General features: G+C 41.8%; 2 protein-coding genes across 2 annotated transcripts; both read left to right on the forward strand.

The window, feature by feature from the left end:
• Positions 1 to 2,323: 2,323 nt before the first annotated feature.
• hepacama (hepatic and glial cell adhesion molecule a) lies at positions 2,324 to 10,014 on the forward strand. The gene is made up of 7 exons (XM_069668666.1): positions 2,324 to 2,534; positions 4,750 to 5,097; positions 5,388 to 5,669; positions 7,504 to 7,594; positions 7,837 to 7,904; positions 8,031 to 8,101; positions 9,175 to 10,014. The coding sequence occupies exons 1-7, from the start codon at positions 2,435 to 2,437 to the stop codon at positions 9,547 to 9,549; spliced, it is 1,335 nt and encodes a 444-aa protein (XP_069524767.1). The 5' UTR covers positions 2,324 to 2,434; the 3' UTR covers positions 9,550 to 10,014.
• A 4,697-nt stretch (positions 10,015 to 14,711) lies between these two features.
• On the forward strand, positions 14,712 to 23,721 carry pde9ac (phosphodiesterase 9ac). The gene is made up of 18 exons (XM_069668505.1): positions 14,712 to 14,780; positions 16,673 to 16,743; positions 17,259 to 17,336; positions 18,036 to 18,079; positions 18,227 to 18,281; positions 18,555 to 18,625; positions 18,713 to 18,800; positions 18,890 to 18,971; positions 19,073 to 19,147; positions 19,247 to 19,333; positions 19,478 to 19,582; positions 19,794 to 19,876; positions 20,140 to 20,296; positions 20,389 to 20,502; positions 20,772 to 20,876; positions 21,023 to 21,151; positions 21,242 to 21,337; positions 23,607 to 23,721. The coding sequence occupies exons 1-18, from the start codon at positions 14,712 to 14,714 to the stop codon at positions 23,655 to 23,657; spliced, it is 1,560 nt and encodes a 519-aa protein (XP_069524606.1). The 3' UTR covers positions 23,658 to 23,721.
• The last annotated feature ends 251 nt before the right edge of the window (positions 23,722 to 23,972 follow it).

A 23,972-nucleotide genomic window follows, 5' to 3' on the forward strand; every position in this document is an offset into this window, starting at 1 on the left:
TGCATTTGCACACAGGAAAAACACAACTCATACTTTAGTATGCAGATCCCACTCAAGCCACTGTTTCTCACTCACATGCCAACACACACGCGCTGTTTGTCGGGCGGTGTCGCCAGCTGCAGAGATAGGACGACCAACACGAATCTTCCCTCTTAGTGGTTTTGCAGAGCCAGAGTGTAGAGCACTTCCTTCTCCGGCTGACGTTCCTCCTCCGCCGCTCTCTCATAAATATCCTCTATGGGTTTTATACGGACATATTCTCTCTTTTCTCCTACTCAGTCCCAAAGGTGCCATGGCCATGTTCTCCTGTCTCTTTAATGACTGTGGGTGAGCAATCAATACTTTGCACACCTCCAAACATAGCACAACACCCACTTGGTGCTGTAGATTGAATTCTGAGAGTGAGGGAAAAGACAGGCTTGCAAAAAATGTGTAGCGTAGGGTCTTTACAAACATGCTAAACCTTCAAATGTTGAAGCAGAAAATATCAGCTCTGTCCTTTCCCTTTAAAAGCTGAAAGTGGACTATTTTAGGCGTTGATCATATGAAAGATGTGCTTGGTTGGTTTGTTCACTTTCTCAGACAGCTTGTCAGTGAGAAAAAAAAAATGTGTGGTCTCCTGGGTGATAATTAGAGATGAAAAAAAAGCAAGAACAGACAGCAGGGGGCGCAATTATCCGCTTCACAGCGGTTATGCCATGGCCCTGCCATCTTAGGAGATAATGCATCTTTAATACTAAGTGGATTACACAACTAAGGGGATGTAATAAGTGGAGTTGAATGCCACAGCTGCACAAACAACCATCAGTTACACTGAAATAAAGGGGAAGCGATGGGACTTTAAAGATACATTTTTGCACATAGTTATGCCTGATTCTCACAGGAGGAGAGCAGTTTTGTTGTGGTATGAGCATGACAAAGGTTTCTATCACTTCTCATGCACACACAAGCCCCGTCTGTGCTCCGGCTCTCTTCCTCCTTTATGGACTCTAGTGGAAAGAACCCCCCCTTGATTTAGAGTGCGTTAGAAGATGAGAGGAAGAGGGAGGTGCTGCTCTTACGGAGGGCAGAGGTGGAGGGGAGAGGTTCGGCTTTGATGGCCCACAACACAGAGGCTCCGGGCCCCGGCTGGGAGAGTGCCGCTGAAGAGCAGCTGTTCCCACATTCTTGCAGCGTTTTACTTCCATGCACCGTGCTTCCTCCTCTGCATAAAACCTCCCATTGTTGTCAGACAAAATGGGCTTAAAGAATCGAGACAAAAGACAGCTTTTCTAAAGTGGGTGAGATGACTTATAATGCAATTGAGTCATCAATGCATACAAGCTAATGCCTTAATCTGCAAGACGCAGAGAGGACAACTGATGCAACATATGGGGGTTTTGAACATGGCGTCAAGTTTGATATAATAGAATATGACAGTGCAGCTAAGAATAAACTAGAAACTCCTCATTTGTCCTGAATTTACTCACATTTTTTGAGTCTTCTGTTGCACTTTTGTTGTTTTTCACACGCATATTTGATATTTAACTGACAGGAAGCAAAAAAGCCACAACTTTAACGTCACAACATGGCTGTTTTTGCAGGTTCACTTAAAGCAATACCTTCTCTTGATTTCTCTAGCAGTTCATCAGTTCACTGCCTAAACATAGCTTCTACACCACCTAGAGGACAAAGCAGGTACAGCGACTTTCTTCTTACATTTGTTGGCTTTATTTCTTGTGTGGCTCTCACACAGGTACAGTACCATGGATCATACACCTGACAGAGGCTGTAGCAAAATGCTTTAAGGCTGTATGAGTTTTTGTGGGTCAACAGTGGGAGGGGTTGCTAAGTGACAAATTGTTGAGTTTATTGTGAGGCTCCAGTCCACAGAGGAGTTTGCACAATGTGACAAAAGTGGGCCAAAGAGGGGGGAAGTGAGTTGTTTTTCAAACTCTGACATTTCAGAGCTTTAAGTGGACTCCACTTTGAGCCGCTGCGAATTTCTTCCCAGCAGGAATTCTTGCAAAGTAGCCCAACTTACTATCAAACTAAACCATTTCATTGCTTACTTGGGTTGTTAAAAAAGCGTTTATTTCCTTTTTGCAGGAAGGACGCTGTAAGATAAATATCTATCTCAACAGCAAACACTATTTTCTTTGAGCTCCTCTCTGAAAGGGCAATGTTGACTGGAAGAGAGGAGCTCATCTACACTATGTCTCTGTCTCTCTCACACACACACACACACACACACACACACACACATACACACACACAGTTGGCTGTTGTTGGCAGTGACTGGGGTGCTGTGAGGAGAGTGGGGCTCAGTGTGACCAGGCAGAGGCCAGTGTTGCAGGCAGGCAGGCAGTGGAGAGAGTGTTGAGCGGCAGAAACGTGCCCGGGGTGGATAAACCATGCTCACTAAGTGGGAGAAAGACTCTGCCCAGGACACAAGATGAAGGCGGAGAGGAAGACCTCCTCTAAAGGCGACAGTTTTACTGACCTTCCTCCTCTACTGGCGCTCGTTGGCCTCCTCCTCCTCCTTCTGCTCACAGGTAAGTCAAGGATCTCAATAAGGCTGTTTTTATGGAGGCGATAGAACAAGTGGATTTGTCTTTTATTGTGAAAATCTATCAGGCAAAGAGACAGAACTGGGCCTATTTTCAGTCATTATAATGTCAATTAACATGTGTCTTTTTTAGTTTATGTTTATTCTGATACTTAAAGACCTAAATCAGACTCAAACTGCAGCTCCTTTTGAAGTAAAGTTAATCCAGGTTACATTAATCGCTGACGTTTTTTCTTGTCCTTGTGTTGCACGGGCTGACGGCACAATGGGTTCGTTCATGGGTGGCGCTCTGTATTAGGCCCCCATCGACAGTTTAAAGGACCTGGAGTGTCTATTGTAGGTGTGTAAGGAGGGGATGTGAAGGTTAAGTGTGAGGATATCAACTTTTGTGGAGAGGAAAAGTGCTGGGTTGGCTTCTTTTTCCCTTTTTTAGTGTGGGGAGCTTTAGATGAGTTGATGTGAGTTGGAAAAAAAGATGTCAAAAGTGCAGGAAATGGTGTTTTGGGTGTATAAATGTGTGATTTAATTCACCGTGGGCCTAGATTACCCAACCAGGCCAGTTTTGGTAGAGTCACAGGGTCCTGTGTCCATCTCCAACTTCACCAGTGACAAAGACTTTCTCTCTCTCTAACTCTCTCGTTTCGAGGGAGGAAACTAGTTCCAACAATCGTGCCCTTTGTCTTATCGCCTTGGCAACCCCTGTCAGGCGGACCAAATGGTTACCACGGCAATGAGGCGATGCCCTGCTAACTGCCTCGCTGCAGAGAATAGCGAACAGTGCGGACTATCCCTCTCTTCCTCCCTCTCTTCTCCGAGGTTGATCTTTCCATCACTGAGGCCTAACAGTAGGATGCCCCTCTCTCAGGCGCGCAGCCAATGTTTGGGCCTCCATGTGTGCAGATACAGCTGAGTTATAGGAACCTCCACTGTGAACATAATAGCTTTGCTGTGTTTGGTTTCCCGGACAGGGCTCGTCTATAAAGGATGAAATGTGGCCCACATTGTCATACCTTATCCCTGCAGGAGGTGCAGGATAATTGGGGAACACAAATCAAAATTAGTGTGTTACTTGTTCGCTACAAGGGGTCGTGAGGAATTCCAGAGGGGAGTTTTATGAGCAGATTAGTGATCAAGATCAGATGAGACTTCAGAGGCAGCAGTAAAAGCACAGTGTGTACAGTGGCAGTTTTCAGGCAAAATACATATAATTATTGTTGATGAGGTCTGCAGAAAAAGTTTAAACAAAGTTTAAAGAAGGAAGGCCCAAGAAGGCAGTATCAAGGTATCAAGTCATAATATTGGGTTGCTTTTACAATAAAAGACGTCTGGATTTAGTAACTGTCTTGTTGCTTCCATCCAAATGAGGGCATGGTTTTTGCAGTTAGCGGAAATTGTATTGATACCTTATTTGTTAAATTGTTTTGTTTCAACAAATGTAACACATGTTAACCAGTCAAAGCAGGTATGGAAGAGGTGCCGGTTTAGCTTAGCAGCTAAATCAAGCATTCCAAAGTACAGAGGCTACAGTCCTCGGTGCAGTGACCCTGGGCTCGACCCCCACCCTCAGCCCATGTCATCCCCACACTCTCTTTCCTTGTTTCAAACACTATCCACTGTCCTCACTCTCTCAATAAAGCCATAAAAAGGCCCAATAAATAAATAAATAAAAGCAGGTAAGTGGTTTTAAAAGTGGATTTAACACAAAAAGGGTCTTTAAACATATAACTGTCTAAAATAGCAGCACAATGTTCTGAAAAAATACTTGAAAAGCAGTGTCCTAAAGTGAGCTAAATCAGCGCCCTGATTTAATACTTCAACAGCACATTTTTGGGGCTTGTTGTTCAGTATGTTAAACAATAAAGCAAATAAACTGTCTACAGAAAATACAATAATTGAGTAAGAGCTAGAATATTTTAATACATCATACACCTTGCACTTGCATAAACAAACTTTGTTATTGTGCAGGGCCTTTCATTTATGTTTGTTCTTGTAGTAATAGTAGTAATTAGTGCAGCAGTAATTAGTGTGTCTTTGCATAAGCCCTCTATTGTTACACTGTGTGTGAAGAGTTGATTCCTCTGATCTCTGCTCACTGGCAGAGACACAAAGGCTGTCATTTGTTTACTCCTACTGTCCTCGTATGCTTCTCTATCTGCTCTTCATTTCAAGACCTCCCCGCTCTCACTGCCTTTTTTCTCCAGGTGAGGTGTCGGGGGTGAACGTGACCACCCAAACCCAGCTGGTGAGGGGCACGGTGGGCAGAGAGGCCCTCTTGTCGGTCAGCTACTCCAGCAGCAGCTTAGACAAGCCTGTGATCAAGTGGCAGATAAAGAGGGACAAAGAGAAACCCATCACAGTGGTGCAGTCCATAGGAACAGACATCATAGGGAACCTGAGGCCGGAGTACCGCAACCGAATCCTGGTGTTCGAGAACGGGTCGCTGCTGCTTCACAACCTGCAGCTGTCGGACGAAGGGGCGTACGAGGTGGAGATCTCCATCACGGATGACACCTTCACTGGAGAGCACTACATTGAGCTCACTGTGGATGGTAGGCATGAATTACCCTCCCTTGAAAGAGCTGCAGCCTTTCAAACATCTGAGCAGTCAGAGCAGGACTCTGAAGAGGAGTTATGAGCTAAGAGAAAATCAATACAAGTTGAAAAGCCTCATCTTGCCCTGGAGGGTGTAATTGTAATATGATTCAGAGTGAATCATTGTGTTGGAGGGTTTCTTTTCAAGACACTAACTGGGATCCTTTTATCTGTTTTTCTTCAATAACTAGAGGTCACGCAGTATCTTTGAGCTTTAATCTAAAGCCCTGTCCTTTATCCTCCTCAGTTCCCGTGTCCAAACCTTACATCCAGATGATGGCCTCGTCTGTCCTGGAGTACAGCGAGCACTTTAACCTCCACTGTTCCCACGATAACGGCACAAAGCCCATCTACGGTTGGCTCAAAGGAGGCAAGGTGCAGACCAATGACTCGCGTCTGCTGCTGTCACACGACCAAAAGGTGCTGACCATCACGCGTGTTCTGATGTCGGACGATGACGTGTACGCCTGCACGGTGGAGAACCCCATCAGCAGCATGAAGAGCATACCTGTCAGGCTCACTGTCTACAGTAGGTGGCATGTTACACTGGTAGGATCTTAAGTTACACACTTTACAAACAGAGTAGGTCTAGACCGTACTCTTTGTTATATTATTTAGACAGAGACCCCAACATGAATCCACTATGAGCAGCAACATTTGGCTCCAGTGGCAGAAAAACGTACTTCCAACAGGCAGAAACCTTGAGCAGACTCATGTTGAACAGCCTCGACTGGAAGGGCCGAAAAGTGGGATAGAGGGAGATGCAGGATAGAGACAGGCAAAGAGAGCAGCAGCAGCAACATATGTTCTTGTTACAACAACTACAACATCACTAGCAAGTACCACACCATCAACAGGATGCCATTTGACTAATTATTGATGAATGAGATTGAAGATGATGATGATTTTTGGACTTCTTGCAGTCAACGTTTTGACAAACCCCCTCGTGGCCATACGGATAGGACTGAAAGAAACAGAAAAGAGCAAAGGGAGGGATGCAGTATGCACACTATTCACAATCTGACCCAAAAATAACAAAGTGAAACACCTTAAAACAGTAAATACATGGTATTTATTAAATGACAATTAAACAACCAAATCATTAACTGAAGACCAACAGAATCAACACAAAAACAACACAACTCAAAGTCCCTACTGAGAGGCAGAACCACAGCAGTCCGGAAGCCTCTCTCTCTTCAGATAAATACAGTTTGAGAACCAGGTGCACCTCGTTAGCAATCAGATTCACCTGCAGAGTTGAGACAACAGAAGGGGAAAAGGGACAAACAGAGCAGGGAAGCATACAGCCGCAACATGGGGGCTTGTCCGGGATTTGAACCCAGGACCTTTTGCACCCAAAGTGAGAATCATACCCCCTTGAAAATGCATACGAGATTATAATATGATTTGTATTGAAATCTTAATTTGCAAACTAACTTATGGTGTCAGAACAACCTACCTCAAATTGTACTTAAGTACTTGAGTAAATGTTACATTTCTAGTTTCCAGTTTGAAAAATGCACCCTGAGAATCTAATTATGAAAGTACACATTTCAGCTCATTGTTCAACAGCCATCCGTTTTCAGTAGCCAGCAGAGCAATTATCGCCGACCCATACACAAGCATGCCCGCCTCTCTAACAATGTTGTTTACAACAAGTGCAAATCCAGGCTGAGTGCAGCCGAGCCGGCCCACAGTGGCTGTTACTGGGCGCCAGTATAGCGCCACATGTCAGGCTGAGAGAGAGGGAGAGGCCGTCTAATCCAATGAAAGGACAGTTATTTATGAGGAGGGAGCAGAAAGAGAAGTCAGGTGGGGAGTACGCTTTGCCTCAGTGGACCTCAGTAATCCTGACTTCATTATTGCTGTACTGTGATGTGCTGCATGACGAGACAGCTACAGGGCCTTCAAACTGCGCTCTGTTCCCTCTGCATGCATAGCGGCACGGCACAAAGTCCCAAAGTGACTACCCTAATGTGCTACTTCGCTGCACCTTAATCATGCCAGCACGCTCAAAAGACTTGGCAGGCAAAGTAAGAAAAACAAATGTTCTGAATGCTCCATATCCTGGCCATGTTTCATCAAAAGCTCACAGTCTGGAAGAAAAAAGGATCTTCCAAATGAACAAGTATATTTCCTTAGAGACACATTTTCATCTAAATTACCAAATTAAATTTTTTCAACAGTCAATATAAATTAATTTATAAAGCAGGTTAAGCTTTGAAGCTACATATGAAGCAAAGGTACGAGTCAATAGTTCAGTGAGATGAAAATTACAATCTCCTGCTGTTATCGACACAAATCTTTCTTTCTTTCTGTTTTCTTTGTGTTCTTGTCCATCTCTCTGTATCACTCTGGTTTAGGACGGAGCTCGCTATACATCATCCTGTCCACCGGTGGCATATTCCTCCTAATCACCCTGGTGACGGTGTGTGCCTGTTGGAAACCATCCAAGTGAGACTTGCTCTTTCTTCTCATTCCTCTCTCTCTCTCTCTCTCTCTCTTTCTTCCTGTCCCTCTTTTTGGCTTTGAAATTGTACTTCAGGATGTGACTAGAATCTCAAGTAGCTCAACAGTGCCACCATACTCTGAACATTTAGTGAAAAGCACTAAACAGTGACCTGTTGCTTTTATGCACTAAAGTTTGGCAGCAGATTTGGGTGTGTTTTAAGCTGTATTTTTTTGTCCTGTTTCAGAAAGAAGCATCGACCTGTCCCCCAAAGAGCTCCCATCTATGTGGAGCAGAGTGAAAACGGCCACGACAGTAAGAACAGTTACAGTTTATCATCTTTACATGTGTACACCTATTGTAATTAAAAATAATAATTTTACATAAAGTAACTAATCACCAGAAACTAATTGTTAAAATAAATATATGTATCTTTTGCAGTTGATGTTGTTCCCAAACCAAGTACACTCGGCAGAAGGAGTCCCATGCCTCTTTATGTTCTCAACGAAGATGTAAGTCACCGTTTTCACTCTTTAGCATCTATAAAGTCAGTGAGCCAGTAAACGTCAAGCCAAGGAAAATCAATGTGTTTTAAGGTTTAAAGACAGACAGCTTAGGGTCAAGCTTAACATGCAGAGGTAATACATTCCAGAGCTGGGGAGAATCAACTGCAAAGGCAATATCTCCACGGTGCTCGAACTTAGATCTTGTGACAACCAGAAGCATATGGTCTGCTAACCTGAGTAACCTTGATGAAACGTGTGGTTTTAAATGGTCAAAAAGATAAATTAGAGACGTTCCATATAATAATCTGTCGGCAAAATCCTGAAAAGCAAACTTTGCAAATGAAAGGAAGCCGGTACCGGGGAAAAGTGCTCTTGTTAACTCTCGTTTAAATTCAGAAAGTTTGAGGCCATCCATGCATTGATGTCCATTTGACAAGGCAACATGGGTTTTTAAAGAGTTAGACATGTACATTTGTGTGTTGTCTGCATAACAGTGGAACGAGATGCCATATTTTCTAAGAGTGGACCCGTAGGTCAGCGTAAGGGCAGCGTATAAAGGGAAAAAAGAACAGGCCCAAGAATAATGCCCTGAGGGACTCCACAGGGGAGAGGCACAGTGGAGGATACAGAATCTCTAAGGCTAACAGAAAAACATCTGTCAGACAAGTAAGACCTGACCTTTAATGGTAACACGGCGCTCCAGGCAGGAAATATAGATTCTCTGGTCAGCTGTGAGATGTAAAAGTACAGACATAGCAGGGAGTCAGTAAAAGTGCTGATTCAGTGCTGTGAAAGGCTTTAAAGCAGACTGGTAGTTGGATGAGTTAGCACAAATGTTTCCCAAAAAGCCAAAAAATGTCAACCTTCTGGTGGTGCTAGTGGTAAAGACGGTCACCAAAGTCATCAGGATTCATCCTCTGGTGTACAAGAAGGTCTGTAAACATTTTTTTTTATAAAGGAATGAGATATTTCACTCAGGAACAAAGTATTGGACCAGCCGAGTTGATGTCTTGGTACAAAAATAAATAAAACAACACATATGATGATAATGTCTGACATGTATCTCCATCTTGTTTCAGGAGACTCTGGAACGTTTGGAAGAATGTTCTGGCAATGCTCTCAGCCAATCAGAAATGAGTATCCCTGCTACCTATGCTCCAGTCCTTCCCCCACCTTCCAACAGAACTGATCGGCCTGTGTGGTCCGCCCCACGCAGGTACCCCCGCAGCCCCTCTCCACTGGCACAGCCTCTCCCACTACCAATTCCAGGTCCTCCCATGCACCCTGTCCGTTCACCTGCCCGCTCACCTGCCCACTCCCCCTGTTCATCTCCACGCAGTTTCAGCCCTATAAGAAAAGTCCGTCCTCCTGTAGGCATCCCGACCAGCCACCTGCCTGTAGAGGTGGAGTGTTCAGACCCAAGTGATCAGACTCAGTGTCCAGCACAGCAGTGACAACTGCTTGGATGTATTTTTATTCTGTGAAATGTAAAGCACATGTATAGTTTGTTGGTCTTCTGTTGCGTCCTGCCACAGGAGATTTGATGCACTAGGATATAAGATGAGTTCACTTTCAGCTAACTCTTGTCTGTATATTCCATTATTTATCATCTATTTCTCTACGGCTATGCACAACATTTAGATAGTCTTTGGATGTAACCTGTCATATGACAAATTACTTTCTGTCTACAGGCATGTAGTATATCATGTTCATGATGCTGACAGTGAAGATTTCCATCTCTGGAATATATTTTGTCTCTTGATGAATGATAAATATTACTGGGAACTTTTGATAAGAACCTGTACATATGTAAGTTAATAGTTCAATTCTGGAGCGTTTTTTTTTTCTTTTAAACAATTAAACCACAAAGTTTATTCTTATTCAACATTAGGGCAATTTTAAAACATGAGGTAATAAAAACTCTTAAAATATGTTGTGGTTTGTCTTCAATTTGGTCACATTCTCCACCATAACCCTTTTTCCACTCAACATGTTTTATTTTATTTTAGGCTTTTACTTGTATTGTTTTCAGTATAACAAAGTAACACCACAAAGGACTAATGTTTTACTTAGTTTAGCCTCTTTTTGGGGAGCTGACTGTGCTCTCCTATTCCTGAGTACAAGTGTAATACTTTTCCAGTCCATTAGGTGTCGCCCACACCTAAGGACACTTATCAGGACAGAGTTCCACAGAAATAGGTTTGTTTGTAAATATTTACCTTTACCACTTTTCATAAGTATATTGAACTTTTTTGAATCCATAACTGTTAACAATTTTGAATACATTGTGTCATGTTGTTTTGTACACTTTTCATGTCCTACTACTGTTTGGCCATTTTGCATTACCTAAAGCTTGCGTCCGCAACTGGTTGATGAATGAAAAAGTACATCTCATTCTTGAAATGACATTCAAAGGTCAGTGAGGATCACGATGTTGGTACAGGACTTACACTTTATACTTACAATCAGCCTTAGTTTAATACAGGCCATGCAATCATGTAGCCTCCAAGTGGTTTTCCATAAATAGGCCCTTCTTGATTGTGGACAAACAAGTGGCTTTACAGTATGTGGAAACTGTTTCCATGTATGAGAGAAGTAATTACCTGATATAGGGTGTATTTTATCCTCAGCATCTTGCATGTTGCTGGCAGCAAGCATGGAATAAAAAGACCACAAAGATTGAAGATTAAAAGATGTGTTGTGAGGCACACGCTTGTGAAAGAGGGTACTAATGCACACAAACACAAAAAACACAAACTGGCCTGGTCATCACTATTATGAGGATAATTTGCTCCCTTCAGAGGTCCAGCTGGACATCTTTTGTCATGAAAATCTGCAGGATTTCATTTATTGCTTTTATCCTAAAATATATCTTTCGTAACTGAAGGTGTGATGAGTCTTGTGGTTGCATAAGCAAATCAGATCCGCCCGTTTTGATCTGCTTTGCTGTCTTTGTTCTATTTGATACGCAATTTATTCCCCGGCACACAGACTCATGAATACACATACAGCATCATGGACACAAATGAGAGAGCACACACACATGTGCATAATCATTTACGGCTTACAGTAAGTGGAAAAATTAAATGTCCTCTGATAATGAAAGCAGGCCATTCGTGTTGCACTTGGAAAATGCTTTTAATGTATTTGGATCTCACAGGGGTTTTTTTTGTCATACAGTCTGTCCCATCCTGTTTCACCTCTCCTCCGGCGTGGCAGAGGAGCTTGGAAGCAATGGCTCTAATTAAACTCTTGGGATCAGGATCACATCCGTGTGCAAACAGTACACGTGTATGTGTCTGTGAGTGGGGAGTAGGTGTCCTATGAGTTGAATAGAGATGATGTATGATGCTCTCCATCGCAAATTAATTACCTCCTCCTCCTGCCTGGTCGAGCCTTCTCACTAATGTCCTTGTTCACACCAGCCTGTTGAATGTGAAATTCCCAGTAGAGGAGGGTGACTTTATTGTGAGAAAGCTCTTATCTGGCCTTTTTATTTTACATGTGTCTGGTCAGGACCTGCAGTAGTAACAGGTTTATGGCTGGTGGAGCACATGGGTCATGGCTCTTTCCTTTATTTATGTCAATGGAGAAAATGTCTCTCCAGCTCTTGGTGGCACGTTGCATTTCGCCTAAAATTCTTGCCAGATGTGAAAAACATGAATGGCCTCGCCAAACTGGGCATGGTACCCTAGTGAGATTTTTCCCACTGATGATAGTTATACACACTATTATTCAAGCCATTTTATATAAATGAATGCCTACTGAATAAAAACCCCTTTAGAGCCTTCGTCATATTTTAAAAGCAAGTGATCTCCAACTGTCTTCCTCATTCTGAAACGTGTAATTGGTTACAAGGACGATGAGTCCCGCCCCCTCCTATTCATGATTGGTTTACTGGAGTGTCAGCGGCGACACTAGTGCCTTCCCGGACAGTTTAACTTGAAGAACGCACAGTGGAAGTGCGGAATAAGACGCTGGGTGCACTGCACACACGTTGGTGCACAGCTTTTTTTAAGGTGACCACATGTTATGCCGCCTCCTCACTGGGAACTATAAGCACCGGTGGTTAGAAAACAGCACCATATGGACACAAGTTGTGAGCAAGCAGACTGCGGTTAACACTAGCAAGCTAACAGTAATCCATCACCGCACAAACTCATTGCTACCAGCATTCACTTACCTGTAGTATCTGACTGTTTGTGGGTCACTGGCTGCAGATGCTGCTTAACCGTCTGCAGTGGGTGGCTAAGTTTGAGCCCTCTTGAAAACTTAATGTGCCAAATGTTGTTCAATATGCCAGTTAGCTAGCTAGCAACAAGCTTACTCACTAAGGTGGCAGGGTTGAGTGAAACATGTCGTACAAGACAACAATTACCCACAGTTACGACGGGCTACTGACAGCGATATTTCCCCAATGTTTCAACATTTTTGTTTAAAACCTGAAATTCGGGGCTTTTTGAGTAAGTACATTTACTGCAGTACTATGCTCAAACCACAATTTTGAGTTATACTACTTCAGAATTAATCTTTTCTTGCTCCTTTTTACGCTTTCTCCGTTACATATCAAAGGCAAATATTACACTTTTAACTTCACATTTATAATGAAATGCAATACGGGTTTAGTTTTACCAAAGAGGCATTATCCCTTGAATGTCTCTTTAAATAAATGGTAAGGTCCAAATGAGGTTAAGTTGTCAAATATTTTCCAAAAACAGATAAGAAAAACATTTTAAAAAAATTATTGAATCCTATTACTTCACAACCCCTCAGATTTATCATGTGATTCTTTGGAGGTAGTCCAAATCCCAGGATTGGAGCCACTATTGCTTAATATAGTCAAACCAGCTCCATCTTGGCCAGCTACATACTTACATGTTTAATATTTAGTATAGATTGACATATCAGTTACATTAGTCATTTTATGTAGACTAAGTATTCTATTATTTTGACATTTTCAGTACACCACTGATGTTACTTTGGTTAGTTTGTATGGGACTTAGAATGCAGGATTCTTCGTTGCAGTGAACTATTTTTAAATTATGTATATGTATTAGTGCTTTTACTTTAAGTTACAAATAAAAGCTTCTTGCACAGCTGGACTTGTTAAAACATACTTTGTGGCTCCTCCTCAAGTTTCAGTGGATTCTTTTCTTCTTAAAGGATTTAAGTTTTCTTCCAAAAGACGATCTAAAGACGGAAAGTGTCGCATCAAATTAACTTGATTTGAAAGTAAATGCATCAAGATAATTCAGACCTTCAGCAAGTGTTTACATGGTCTGACATATGCTATGAAATATTATTAAAACCCTGTGGTTAATATATATTTATCGGATCCTTCGCTTAATCGATTTTAAGTTAAGCTAAAAATAAAATCCACTTTAAAATCTCCTCAAGTGCTCTGCTGAACTCACCTGACCAAACCATCTGCCGGACCTGTTCTCAACAATGGAGTGGATGAGTGGACGGGGGGTGGTAACACCCCCACACACACATATGCCTATAGAAAACAAACACAAATACATATCAATATATATTACACACACCACACAAATGTACATACAAATGCAGCACTAATAGATATAACTCAGCCACACTTTATAATAGGGCCTGTCTTGGTTAGAAGAATGTCCACGGTAAGATATAATTTTCCATGTATTGTTGAGTGCTCTAATCAGTGTTTTGTCTGTGCACTGCTTGCCTTATGGGCAAATAATAATCACTGTTTTCAACAGAACACAGGTATAATGTAATTTTGTAGCTAGGTTCAAATCAGATAGCTGTGTTGTAAACACTTTATGTTCATAGTTGATAAAGCTGTGTGTTTTAGACACAATGAATTAGACTGTAGATAAGGAGCAGCCCAGTAAAAGCCCTGCACCACTTAAGACATTAGGGTCCTTTTTTTCTCGCCATAGAAACAGTCCCCTGGCAACCAGTAAGAGTGGAGGTTGTATTCATAGTACTCCATGCCCCTCTGGCTCCCTCATACATACCCTTCCTCACCTTCTCCATCACTCACATCCCCTCTCTCTCTCTCTCTCTCCCTCTCTCTCTCTTCCCTTGTAGCTCTCCCTTTGTGATGTGCGTTTGTGTTTGAGTGTGCATCTGCATGTGAGTCAGCTGCATCCTCGGCACCTGGGACATTACCTCCAGTTTCCACCGTGGAAGCTGCACTGCTGACACTGTGAGTTTTACACATCGGATGCTTTCTGTGAATTAATTTAGCTGTGTGGAATTATGTTTTCTGTTTGTTTTTAAGTTAAAATTTTTATTATTTTATTGCAGCATGAAAACTGTGTACAAAACAATAACATTACATTTTGCATGATGAAACTTCTAAAAAGCATTTTTTCCCCTTAATCCTTGTTTTTTATTTGTTTTGATTATTTTTTTCACTGCATATTTCCTCCTGCAAAAACCTAATAGTTATGCTCAACTGATCGTTCTTATCATTTTTATCTCTGCAAAATAACACAAAAATATGTGTTCTCTCCTTATACTTTTCTTTAGTGACTCCTTGTGAAAAGACCCTGCTTGCGGGCTCTGCAGGTTTGTTGATCAGGGCTCCAGGCCAGAGTTTCTGCAGGTGCGTAAGAGAGAGAGGGAGGTCAACATGGGCACCAGCTCCTCCTCCTATGCCCCTAAAACCATTTACCTGGATGTGGATGGGAAAGTGCAAAAGGTGGGTCCAGTTCACATGGAAATGCATGTTTCTTGGGTATTTTATGTTTCTGTTATGTCTCCCTTATTTGTGAAATATGCAATGTGACTGAACTAATATTGTATAGTATTTTCTGCTGGTGTTGATGGCCTGGAACAGGATGGCCAACCCTGCTCCTGGAGAGCTACATTCCTGCATGTTTTAGGTTTCCCCGTACTCTTACACACCTGCTTGAATGTTTTGCTCATTAGTAATCCCCTGAGATGCTTCAGTTGGTTGATAACGAGCAGATCATTCAAATCAGGTGTGTTAGAGTACGGAGAAACCTAAAACATGCAGGAAGGTAGCTCTCCAGGGGCAGGGTTGGCCACCCCTGGGCTGGAATGATTGAAATTAGGCTTTGTTTCATAGTGAAGACATTTTCCTTTTATTTTATAGCAGTGTAGTATTTAAAAATTGGATTAGGAATACATTGAAACAGATTTAATATTTTAATTACTCAAAAAAATTTCACTAGACAATAAAGGTAATTGCAAAGTTATACCCACAATATTATCGTAAAAATAGTCGATTGAGTATCTAATCATCTGCACAATCAAATCCAATTTTTGCATCACCAGAATATGTTTAAAAATCCTCTCAGTTGGGACTCATCAGTTCACATTTTTATTGCTTGGTGCAATTTAAGACATTAAGATTTAAATAGTGTTTAATTATAAAGCCGACCTTAACCAACTCTAACCATGGGAATAAATAATTCCATTTTAATTCCCCCTCTTGACTCACAAAGCAGGTTTTCCCAGTGGACTTCCCTCACCTGGGGAGAAGCTAAAATTAGACGCTGATGCAGAGCATTTTGCCTTACAGGTGTTACTGACAGAACCAAACACCTGTTGTCAACAGCTTAAACACAAGGCATTCATTTCTGCTGCCGTAAAGCTCTGGAGTAAATGTGCGATAATCCGAATATAATATTCCTGATAATCCTTTCCTAGTCATTAAGTTACAGAAAGCAGCAATGAAGCTGTTAATCAGTGGTGATACAGAAAAGGAAAAAATGTGGAAGGCAAAATAAAGTATGACACTTCCTGATTCAGGCTTTTTAATGGTAACGACAGCCGAGGAACAGCTTTGGGCTCATTTTAACAGTCGTGACGAATGGTTTACGTTTAAGCTTGGGTCTCATGTTTCAGCGTTCCAAACATACTGACGTACAGATAAATGGAGCACTTGCAGATCTGGTGATGTAGAGTGGTTCAAGTACAGAGCTGGAGATGACACATGTCTTTTCAAGAGCCCCGAGCCCACGGCCTGAGACTGAATGTTTGTCTGCTACACCTGCTCATCTCAAGATGTAACATCACTGTTTCTGTGCAGGCTATCTGCGCCCACGCTTAGCTGTCAAAGCCTCCATGCACACATTTTGTTCTCTCCATACATGTACTGTGATAAGGCTTGTAGAGTGGGCCGATTGCATGACAGGCGTGGATAATGTAGCTCACACCCCAGCTGTCCATTTCTTCCTCTCACTGGACTCTCTGCTGACCTTATTCAGCCATAAAAAGGAACCGACCCTTACTTTACATTCCCATGTGACTCTTGTCTTAAAAACACATGAAATTTGATAACCCTCCTACCCTGTCAGAACACTGAGGCCTTATATCAAAAGCACAGCAGCTGTTTGTGTGCAGGTGTGCCTCCGGAAAGCATATGGAAACAGACGGCACTGTGTCGGATTAGTAGGTCACAGAAGAGGTTTTGTCATGATACTTATTAATATCACTAATATGCGACTTTATTCCCAATGACCAATACATTTTTCATTCATTGATTTTCCATCATGAGAGTATGAGTTAATATAAAACAAGCATCTTGTATTCTAAATGAATAAAAGAACCGTTTTTACCTCACAGGTGGTATTCAGTCGACACTGCAGCCCATGTGACATCAAGGAGCTTCTGTGTTCCTCATCTAACATTCCCAGGTGTGTTGTTTGTTCCCCACTTCTTTTATATGTTTGCTAGTTTATTTATAAACATGGAGATTACAGCAATCCCTATCTGCAGCGCTGTGCATGAATGAAAATCACATGAAGTTGCACGAAGGCTATCATGCAGTAAATCAGCCGCTAACATTACATTATTACTTAGATGTAACAAGCAGACAGACGTACTGCATGAGTGATAGACATCTCTGCAGACCGCCTTTAGTCCTGTTTTGCCTTTATCGAATAAAACAAACCTTTTAGAGACTGATCGAACTCTTTGCTCTTTATATGCGATGCAGCGAGCCAATGTTGTGTAATACGTAGGAGATAATAGATTTGAGGAAAAATGCAAATATGCAGTTTTATGTATAGTGAAAAAATCAATGTACAAAAAGGGATACTATGAGATTTAATCCATCAAAGACTTCATAGTTTAAGAAGCTTTAAGGGGAATAAATAAAACGTAGATATTTTAAACCTAAATCAGTTTTTGTCTTCTTCTCTCACTGCAGGAACACTGCCATCATGATGGTGGACCCAGAAGGTGCCTTGGTCTCCATAGATCCCACCATGCCCACCAACTCTCCAAAGTAACATACAAAAAAAATTCATTTCCCTTGTGTTATGTATATTAAAACCGTCACTTCCCTGACAAGACCACGCCATTTTTAGGTAGTACATAGTTTATTTGGAATGTGCTCAAGGGTCGAGGTTGCATGGGATGAGAGGGGGTCGAATGGGATCGAGTCAGCTGGGGCAGTCAGAAACCTGAGGGTCGAGACTCAGGATATGAGGCACGTCTCGACCCACTTTCTGATTCAGAATCCCCCAGTGGTTGCTTGTGTTGAGAAGGGAGAGAGGAACAGGAGAGAGGAACAGGAGAGAAGCGGTTAGCCAGGCTTTTATGTGTACGTACAGGTAATTTCATTAGGGAGGCACAGGTGTGAGAGCTAATGAGACACGGGTGATGGCGTTATTATAGGCGGCGTAGTCCTGTTCATGAACTTCTGTTATAATAACTCCATTTCATTTCACAGGCTTTTTAAAACTTAAAATATCCTGGTTTCTATTGTAACACAGCAGCTGAGAAAGCACTCTCACCACAATGTTCATTAAGTACCTGATCCAGAGCTTTCAACCATGTCTACACAACACCTTATAAATAAACTAATTATGGTGTAACTGTTCTGTCAACTCTGTAAAATCTTTGCAAAAAAAAGCTATATAAAGAAATTGTCCACCTTGTGTCACGAACAAGTAATAATAACTGTCTTCTGATATCCTCACAGCTCGTTGTACAAAGTTGTCCCGCTGTCTACTGGTCAACTTGGAGGTAATAATCTCACAAACACACACATTCATGCAACAACACATCGACCATGACAGTAATAATGAGCTTAAAAATACCAAACATGACAATGTGATTGCTGCTCATGGTGATTCATGTGGTGATTTATCAGACGTGTATTTGTCTCTGCAGAGAAGGAGGACATGTTTCAGAACGTGTTGTCCCAGGTGGCTGATCAGTTCAGCAGGTAACACGTCAGATGTTTTTGTTATGTCACGGCTGAAGCCTGCCCCTCCACGCCCTCACACATACTTCACACATACCTCACACACACATACCTGACAACAGAGACTTTCAATGATAATACATGCTGCAACCCATAGAGGCAAGTTCAATCAGACAACAAGGTGTTGTTGGGCCCCATTACAGTCGTATTTTGTCCTTTAATGACCGATGAACTGTCGGAAGTGTCTGTCAATCTTTTATTATTTTCTAATGTTACCATGCTTTCTGATCACAGAGCCTTTCGCATCAATGAGTTGAAGACTGAGGTCACCAACAGGCTAGCGATGCTGGAGAAGAGAGTGGAACGTGAGTGGTCGATTTTACTGTACAAAGGTAAAACAATACGTGTCCTCAGTTTGCAGTACTGTGATGTTTCTTGTCATCTTCTTTCAGTGGAGGGCTTGAAGGTGGTGGAGATCGAGAAGTGTAAAAATGACCTGAAGAAGCTCAGGGATGAGATGACTTCAAGAGGCGGTGGCAGGTGAAATAAAAAAGATATCAGACATCCTACTGTAGATGTCAACAGGAAAGAGATCATGTTAAATAAATGTTCTTTCATTTTGAATTCAGAGTAAACTGTCCGTGCAAATACAACTTCTCAGACGACGGGAAGAAGGTCACTCCTAGACGAGATGTTCCCAATTACCCAAAGGTGCATCCACCGGGACTAATGTCTTCATCACTATTAGATAAAGTGAACTTCTTTAAGCTGCTTTTGAAGTTCTGATGGCCTTCTTTATTCGTCTTGTACAGTACACACTGTCTCAGGAGACTATTGAGGCGCTCAAGAAGCCAACATTTGATGTGTGGCACTGGGAACATAACGAGGTTTGTGGATATTGCCTCTCAATAACTCAATCACCTGTTTCCATTCCATGTTAACCAGGTGGAGTCTGAGTTTCTTTCTCTCTTTCTTTGTGGCTGCAGATGCTGAGTTGTTTGGAGTATATGTACCATGACTTGGGACTGGTGAAGGAATTCAACATGAATCCCATTACACTCAAACGCTGGCTGGTAAAACCTTACATTTACTGCAATGCATGTGCAGATTTCAAACACGCTTTTAACTAAAAGGCTATGGTTGTACTCAAAGCTTGAAATACTTTTGATTTAACATTCTTAAGTCAGGCATTGAATGAAAAACTGTGTGTCTTCTAGTTGGCGATTCAGGAGAACTACCGTAACAACCCTTTCCACAACTTCCGTCACTGTTTCTGCGTCAGTCAGATGATGTACGGCATGATTCACCTCTGCAACCTACAGGTACGGTGCATGTTTTTGGATATGTGTGTGCTCAAGCGTGTTAAGGATATCTTTCATATCGGCCATTTCTGTCCTCAAAAAAAGAAACAAAATAAGAGGCTAAATTCTGAACAATTCCACACAATTAAAAGTAACATCTTTAATGATATAATTGCCTTTCTTTAAATAATGACTTACCTATTAACACCGTTCTTTTTACACTTTATTCCAGGAGAAGCTGACTCTCACAGACATGGGCATTCTAATGACAGCTGCAGTGTGTCACGACCTGGACCACCCTGGCTACAACAACACGTAAGACTCACTATTCTGCCTGTAAAGGTGTCGACAGATTGTGCGCTGCAGTTGCCCACTGACCCCAGTATGTTTTGACAACTTCTGCACAACACTGTTGTCAATGAACTGTGAAACTAGTTCAGCATGGAGAGAGTTTAGGTATGACAACATTCAGATTATCAGGTTGTTTTTGGTAGGAGGTTCAGGAAGGCGAGGACCCCTCTTACCGGGTTAGCTTCTTGAGAAAATACTGTCATTAATCTGTGTCATGCATCCATCAGGTACCAGATCAATGCCCGCACGGAGCTGGCAGTGCGCTACAACGACATATCCCCGCTAGAGAACCACCACTGTGCTGTGGCCTTCCAGATCCTGTCTCTGCCTGAGTGCAACATCTTTGCAAACGTGGATCCTGAGGCATTCAAACAGATCCGACAGGTAGTAATTCTTCTGTAACTCTGTTGACAATTCGGATTTTATCAAATAAATATGAGCACGTCATGCAAGTCGTTTTCCTTTCATACCTCCAGGCAATTATCACCCTCATTCTGGCCACCGACATGGCCAGACATGGAGAGATACTAGACTCCTTTAAGCACAAAGTGGACAACTTTGACTTCACCAATGAGGAGCATGTGACCTGCGTACGTATACATTATAACTCACAAGATCATGTTACATAATCCGTTTACTGTACTGCACATGCAAGACGTGACCTCAGCACAAGCAGGCCTTTATTTTGACTGTGCAGAAGTCAGCACAAGCCAATAAGAATGCGTTAATGTAATTTGGAAAATAGTTACAAAAAAGATTATCCACGTCTATGATGAATAGGCTTCTTTATCCTGTGTTTTCTTTGGGGGTGGGGGTATTTCATGTATGCTTGTTTAAGTGCGTGTGTTTGTGTTTTCAGCTGAAGATGGTTTTGATCAAGTGCTGCGATATTTCCAACGAAGTGAGGCCAACTGAGGTAGCCGAGCCATGGGTGGACTGCCTACTGGAGGAGTACTTCATGCAGGTGACCTCAACAAAAGCATTCAGAAATTATCTAAATCCATCAGGTCAACTCAGATGAAGGATGAAGTACATTGGGAACAATATAATCCAAGTATAGAGGAAGTTTGGTGGATTAAACAACAATATTTTCACTTGTTTGCTTCCCAGAGTGACAGGGAGAAGTCGGAGGGCCTCCCTGTGGCTCCCTTCATGGACAGAGATAAAGTCACCAAACCCACCGCTCAGATCGGATTCATCAAGTTTGTGCTCATCCCAATGTTTGAGACTGTCATGAAGGTAAGACAATGAGCGCACACGTGTTTCTCAGCACAACACAAGCACATTACAAGTATTAATGAGTAATGCTCCTCCGGTGGTTTCCAACAGCTTTTCCCTCAGATTGAGGAGATCATGGTTCAACCTTTGAGAGACTCTCGTGATCACTATGAGGAGCTGAAACAGATCGATGATGCCATGACAGAGGTAGAACCTATTCTATGCTATTTCATTCTATTCTATTCTGTTCTATCTATCTATCTATCTATCTATCTATCTATCTATCATACCCAAGTTGAAGTATGCTCCCACATAACATAAAAATGTATGGTAGTTGAGTGAGTAGCATTGCCGTAGTCACTGTGTTGCCTTGCCATGATGCAAATACAGTCACATAAATGCCAATGTTCACACATGCATACTGTACATACATTGTCTCTGACCTACATTCATACAGCAAAATATGATTTTAAGAAATGGTTTGCAATTCTGCATCTAGACTTATTTTCTGTCTCACAGAGAGTAACATGAGAAGTTTGAAACAACTCTCTCATGTAGCCGTTAAGTACAAGGCTGGAGCTGGGTTCAGCTCGTTAGCTTAGCTTAACAAAAAGACAGGAGTCAGATGGAAACAGCAAGCCTGGTACTATCAACTGTTGACAAAATTGGTCATATGCCAGACTATATATTGGTTAAAGGTAGTCATAAATTTGCATCAAAGGCTTTACAATCTGCACAGCAATAAATGTCCTGCACATGATGCCTATAAAACTCTCATTTGCTCTACTACCCCAGAAAGCAAACATTTCTTTTTTCTTAAAGACAAATTTCAGGTTCAAATGACCTGTGTGTAAGATTTAAGGCATCTATTGTTAGTATCACACATATTTTTTCATTAGTGTATAATCTCCTGAAAGTAAGAATAGTTGTGTTTTGGTAGCCTTAGAATGATCCCTTTATATCTACACAGTGGGTGTATTTCCTCTTCCAGTCTGCCATGTTGCCCTGCAATGTTCCTACAGTAGCCCAGAATAGTTAATCCTGCTACCTCACCTGTTTTGTATGTCAATATATAGCCCTGTCATTGTCATACATTTGCAGATCTACCCAATGATACTGTAGAAGATCATTAATAGACCAAACAGTAGGGGACCTAATACGCAACCTTGAGGTACACCCATTTTAAAATTCACTTTGCAACACAGTGCATCATTAACCTAAATGTACTGCAGCGTATTAGGTAACTATAGGGACATCTTCATCAGGGGATGTTATGAACAAGGGGTACACTGCAAGTTTAGCATTGGGTGCTTACAGTAATCAGTGTAAAAGGGGTTAAAACTGTGGCAGGCAGTAACACAGGTAGCGGCTGTAAAGCGGTGACCAATAGATCACAAAATAAAAGCCAGTCTACACAGTGTCATCAAAGTCACCTCGAACAAATACTACAGATGATGAGTTATGCAATGAGTTTCACCGGGGTGGGGTCACACATGCATCAAACCACTTGCTAACATAAAGGTGTGTCTTTTGTTCAATGAGGCACAGAAGAAAAAAACTGAAAATATGTCATTAGGCGGGAAGAAGAAGTAAGCTCTGCAGTGAGTGAGTGCAGTGTTATCTGTGTAAGTAAATGCAACTGACTCCTTGGTTGTGCTTTAGTGTTAGTGTCATGAGTGCGCTCTGTCTCTGCCTCTCTCTGAACTCTCCAAAGCACCTCTCCTCTAAACTGAAGCCAGATCTTTATGAATGAGCAGCACTTTCATCACTTTGGATTCCCCTTTTAAGTTAACAAGTAGTCTATAAAAAAAGACAACAAACAGGGTAATCCTGTTTAGTCAATTCATGAAAAAGTGGTTTATCGTGAGAGTTTCTTGGCAGGAACGAGCAACTGGGATGTACAGAAGTTCAAGTTCAACATCACAGACAAATAAAGAAGCATTAAAACTCTTACAAGACAGAAGTGAAATAAAATAAATCCCACAACAATTCTTAACATAAAGACAAAATCAATAAGTTACATAAGCAAGCATTTGTTGATGTTTTCATGGCTGAAACCTAATTGGTGAAATTGTTGCTCATTTGTTTCCCTCTTAAACACTGTTACCTTTTTTTTTACAGTGACAAGATACAACATTTTCTGCTTGTTTTAAAACTAAAATCTCTTTTCCTTTATATTACATTGGACTTTCCCACAGAAATGGAATAAAGTTGCCTCTAGACTCTGAGTAAGTCTTGACTCTCCACCAATAGGGAAGCCAATTCTCACTCACAGCTCTAATAAGACAGCTTCAGTCCAATAGTCTTTCGTTGGGGATAACCGCCCAGTCTTTCGGTGGTCGGGCATGGTTTGTGCTGATCTAGGCACAGCTCTCAGTCAATGACTTGATGTGTTATCTTAGCGTAGTTTCATCTTTCCTCCTTAACATGTGACTGTTTCTTCCTCTTCCTGATTGAGTTCTTATTTTATCTGCAGGGATCTTCTTTCGTGTTCAAATTGAGGGCAGACTTTAAAACACTTGACTGAGGCCTCAGTGAAGACATCCTGCGGCGCACCGTGGAGACGACAGGCGGAGGCAGCAGGGAGAGACTGCACGGCTGCATACTGAACTAAACTTAGGCGTCAATGTGGCAGATCTTGAACTTTGACTTAGACTTTTGCACTGGATGTAACACAGAGGGACCTTGTGACCTCCCTGCATATTTATGGTGTTTATGTTGTTCTCTCTACTTTTTTTTTAATTTCTTAGTGCCCCAAGAGTTTGATGGACCAGTTTCTCAATTATAAAAACTATTCTAAGATTGAATACAATGCATTTAAAAGTATACTATACCAGCAGAA

This window comes from Semicossyphus pulcher, unplaced genomic scaffold (genome assembly GCF_022749685.1).
Source record: "Semicossyphus pulcher isolate SPU_LCO1_2020_fin unplaced genomic scaffold, fSemPul1.0.p SCAF_19, whole genome shotgun sequence".
In the NCBI taxonomy this organism is placed as follows: domain Eukaryota; kingdom Metazoa; phylum Chordata; class Actinopteri; order Labriformes; family Labridae; genus Semicossyphus; species Semicossyphus pulcher.

Coding starts and splice junctions, on each gene's coding strand:
- hepacama (XM_069668666.1), top strand. CDS start 2,435: ATGAAGGCGGAGAGGAAGACCTCCTCTAAAGGCGACAGTTTTACTGAC. Junction 2,535..4,749: donor CCTCCTCCTTCTGCTCACAG/GTAAGTCAAGGA, acceptor TTTTTTCTCCAG/GTGAGGTGTCGGGGGTGAAC. Junction 7,905..8,030: donor GAGTGAAAACGGCCACGACA/GTAAGAACAGTT, acceptor TATCTTTTGCAG/TTGATGTTGTTCCCAAACCA.
- pde9ac (XM_069668505.1), top strand. CDS start 14,712: ATGGGCACCAGCTCCTCCTCCTATGCCCCTAAAACCATTTACCTGGAT. Junction 19,583..19,793: donor TTCACCTCTGCAACCTACAG/GTACGGTGCATG, acceptor ACTTTATTCCAG/GAGAAGCTGACTCTCACAGA. Junction 20,297..20,388: donor CATTCAAACAGATCCGACAG/GTAGTAATTCTT, acceptor TCATACCTCCAG/GCAATTATCACCCTCATTCT.